The 3,741-nt window shown below is 45.5% G+C and overlaps 1 protein-coding gene across 1 annotated transcript in view; it reads right to left on the reverse strand.

The window, feature by feature from the left end:
- LOC110322606 (maestro heat-like repeat-containing protein family member 7) overlaps positions 1-3,741 on the reverse strand; it is a 34,271-nt gene that overhangs the window by 10,161 nt on the left and 20,369 nt on the right. Inside the window, exons 13-16 of the mRNA XM_021199306.1 lie at positions 2,977-3,121; positions 2,376-2,548; positions 1,811-1,948; positions 1,601-1,715 (exon numbers count right to left, since the gene is read on the reverse strand). Of these exons, the coding sequence (XP_021054965.1) occupies positions 1,601-1,715; positions 1,811-1,948; positions 2,376-2,548; positions 2,977-3,121 (571 nt within the window). The remainder of the gene's footprint in view (positions 1-1,600; positions 1,716-1,810; positions 1,949-2,375; positions 2,549-2,976; positions 3,122-3,741) is intronic.

Here is a 3,741-nt window from a genome sequence, read left to right on the forward strand (position 1 = left end):
AGATCCTGGAAACAGAAACTAAACAGAGAAACAGTGAAACTAACACAAGTTATGAACCAAATGGATCTAACAGATATTTATAGAACATTTCATCCTAAAACAAAAGCTCTTCTCAGCACCTCATGGTACCTTCTCCAAAATTGTCCATATAATAGGTCACAAAACAGGCCTCAACAGATACAAGAAGGTTGAAATAATTCCATGCACCTTATCAGAGCACCATGGACTAAGGCTGGTCTTAAATAACAGCAAAAACAATGGAAAGCACACATGGAAGTGGAACAACACTTCACTCGATGATAACTTGGTCAAGGAAGAATTTAATGAAATGAGACACACCATACCAAAACTTATGGGACACAATGAAAGCCGTGGTGAGAGGAAAACTCATAGCTCTAAGTGCCTCCAATAAGAAACTAAAGAGAATTTATACTAGCAGCTTGACAGCACACCTGAATGCTCTAAAACAAAAAGAAGCAAATACACCCAGGAGGAGTAGACAGCAGGAAATAATCAAACTCAGGGCTAAAATCAACGAAATAGAAACAAAAAGAATGGTATTAAGAATCAACAAAACCAGGAGCTGGTTCTTTGAGAAAAATCAACAAGATAGATAAACCCTTAGCCAGACTAACCAGAGGGCACAGAGTCAGGATCCAAATTAATAAACTCAGAAATGAAAAGGGAGATATAACAATGAAATATATCTTAAAATAATTATTCTGTTTGTCGAATATTAATAGTTGAAAATATTAAAATCATGTTCTACAAACATCACAAAAAAGGGTTTTTGTTTTTGTTTTTGTTTTTTTAAAAAGCTGATTTAAAATTCTGGCAAGACAAGACCTCAAAAACCTTCCCAGTCCCTGCTGGTGGGAGCCTAAAGCACTCCAGCTTTACTGGAAAGCATCTGCACACAGAATCGAAAATCAGAGAAGCCACTAACACTTGAAACTCATATTTCCATGCACTCCAGCCAAGCACTAGGCCATAGTCTAGAATACGGGAAAGATTTTGCATAGGGGTGTTTATTACAGTATTGTTTATACTTGTGTTAAATCAGATACAGAGCACTCCATTAATTATAGAGCATTTGCGTTAAACACGTCACTAAGAAACCCATTTCCTTATAGACCAACCAAAAAGTTAATTTAAAAACCAAGAATGCAATGAAAAGACCAAACAGAATATTTGAGAATGATTTCAACCTTACACACACACACACACACACACACACACACACACACACACACACACACACACACACACACAGTGAGGGGGGATTCCTTTTAACCACTGAAAAGATTAATGGTTTTATACAATGTATATACATTTCTGAATTCTCTATGCATTTTCCCCTGTCCAATGACTGAATTATAGAGTGACTTACAGCAAGAGAGAAAATTGGGGCCAGAGTCAAAGCTTTGAGATTGAGGAGGAGGAAGGCTTGTGGCTCAAAGAAACAAGAACTCTTACCCCTATATTCCCAGCCCGTCCATGGGCACTTCTCTCCCTGGGAGCCTTCTAGAGGAGTGCCCTGGACACAGTTGCTTCCCTGGAAGCTGTACCCACTGCCCTCTGCCTACCCTTCACTAGTCACCTCTGTCAGGAACACCAGGGCTGTGAGGTAATTGGTACAGCCTGGGCTCTGGAGGGTCTTAATGAAGAAGCTGAAGACAGGGCGATTGTGCCAGCAGTTCTTGACGGCCAGAGATCTGAGATAACAACAGAGTGCTCAGCGTAAGACGGAGGCCACAGAAGAGGGCCGAAGCACAGAAGGTTCTCCACCCAGAGACTGGACACAGCTCACCTGGCCAGCAGAGTGACTCCTTCATAATGTCTTTCAGGGCTGATAAGCAGTTCCCAGCCCCCAAGTGTCTGAATATAAGACATGTGGTCTATGTACCCTGAGCTGCGCATTAAGGTCTTCAATGCCTCCACAGAAGAACTGGGGACACAGCAGGAATCAGGGAGTCACCGCCAGCCATAACCCACGTGACTCCCACTCATCCTGTGACTAGTGAACCTGGCCATGGAATGCTTATAAACCAAGAACATTTCACAGTTGAATCAGACAAGGGTTGTGAGGGTCTCTGAGGCAGCACAGGAAGCCTGCAGAGACTGGAGGAATGGAATCTAGGTTGTAGCTCACGAATTTTGCTTTGATTTTGCTTTAGTAAAAAAAAAAAAAAAACGCATCCACCCACTGGGGCAGCCACTTTAAAGTCTTTTCAAGGAAGTCTGGGAAGGTTTATTGAGTCGATGTGAGTGTCATAAGTAAGTGTGGAGGGTATGGAAGACCAAGTTAGTGAGGGTGCCAAGGCACTGTGCGCAGAGCATAACCCTTAGCACACTGGCCCAAGGGCCCAAGGTACCTCACGGTGTCCACGGATTCAGTTTCAGGCAGCGCATCCTGAGCCACGGCGCTCCCTTTAGTCACCAGGGAAGAGATTTGGAAGAGCAGTGCCACGAACAGGGAGGCGAAGAAGGTCTGCACCTCAAACTGCTGGCTCGGTACCAGCAGCAGCTCGTGGATGGCCCTGGTGGCCTAGAATGAAGAGCAGGCCACTTTTACCATCACTCAGAGTTCCTGTCATAGTCCCTATCGCCTGTCCAGGGAAGCCACTGATGTTGCCAGCAAGGGAAGACCGAGCACAAGACAGACTGCTTCTAGAACACTATTATGTGCTCTTGTAACTATAGGTCTGCTTTAGCCTCTCAGGGTTCTTCAGCATCCAGGCAGGCCTGGGGTGTTTGCCTTACAACACTGCACCCCCACCTCCAGTACCAAAGTCTGGTTCTTCTGTTCTAAGCAAGTCAATTGGCTACAAACCCCCTTTCTAGCCCAGCCTGGAGACTCTGCTATTAGAGTGCCCAACTGAACATGGGTCCCTAAATGGTACTGGTCCATAGACCCCAAGCTAGCCCATCAGAAATCCCGGTGTGTTTCCTTCCCAGCTCCCAGCCCTGCCATACAATCAGGGTTGAGAGCTCTGTTTCACGGTCAGCCTCCTGGTCCTCAGGTGCCTGGGGTGAAATTATCCTCTGCAGCAGATACTCCATGATCACTTGGTAGCTTTTCGGAAAGGAAGCCAGGATTTCCCAGAATTTGTGTGTCTCTCTGTAGAGTCAGAAACCACCAACAGTTACAGGCGACCCATTTTCCACTGTCCTACAATGCTTTCCTCAAGGCTCTTTACTTCCGTAGACCCATCCTGGCTTCCTGCTATCATCCTTCCCTGTGTCTCCTCTTCGGATTATCCTGTCACTTTTCCTTTAATTCTTTTTGCTATCCCATTGCCCCCAGGCTCCACTGTTCCATTACATGGCATATGGGCAAATAGGAAAACATTCCCTTAGCGCGTGGGCCTGAAAACATCTAAGACCAAAGCTTGTTGGGTTCCCTTGAGTGCATCAGGTCAAGCCCATGACCACGTCAAGCACTCCTTAGTTCCACCAACATTGCATCTGGGCCAGCTGGGGATACAGCTCAGTCAGTTGCATGATTGCACAGTATGCATGGTCCCCGGTTCAATCCCATCACTACATGAACTTGGTGCAGTGGTCCATACAGGTAATACCAGAACTTGGGCAATGGAGCCAAGAAGATCAGGAGTTCATGGTCATCTTCAACCAAATAGGTAGTTGGAGGCCAGCTTGGGCTACATGAGTCTCTCCTCCACTCCCATTCAAAAAGAAAGAAAGTAAAGGAGGAGAGGAGAGGAGAGGAGAGGAGAGGAG

This window comes from Mus pahari, chromosome 5 (assembly GCF_900095145.1).
Source record: "Mus pahari chromosome 5, PAHARI_EIJ_v1.1, whole genome shotgun sequence".
In the NCBI taxonomy this organism is placed as follows: Eukaryota; Metazoa; Chordata; class Mammalia; order Rodentia; family Muridae; genus Mus; species Mus pahari.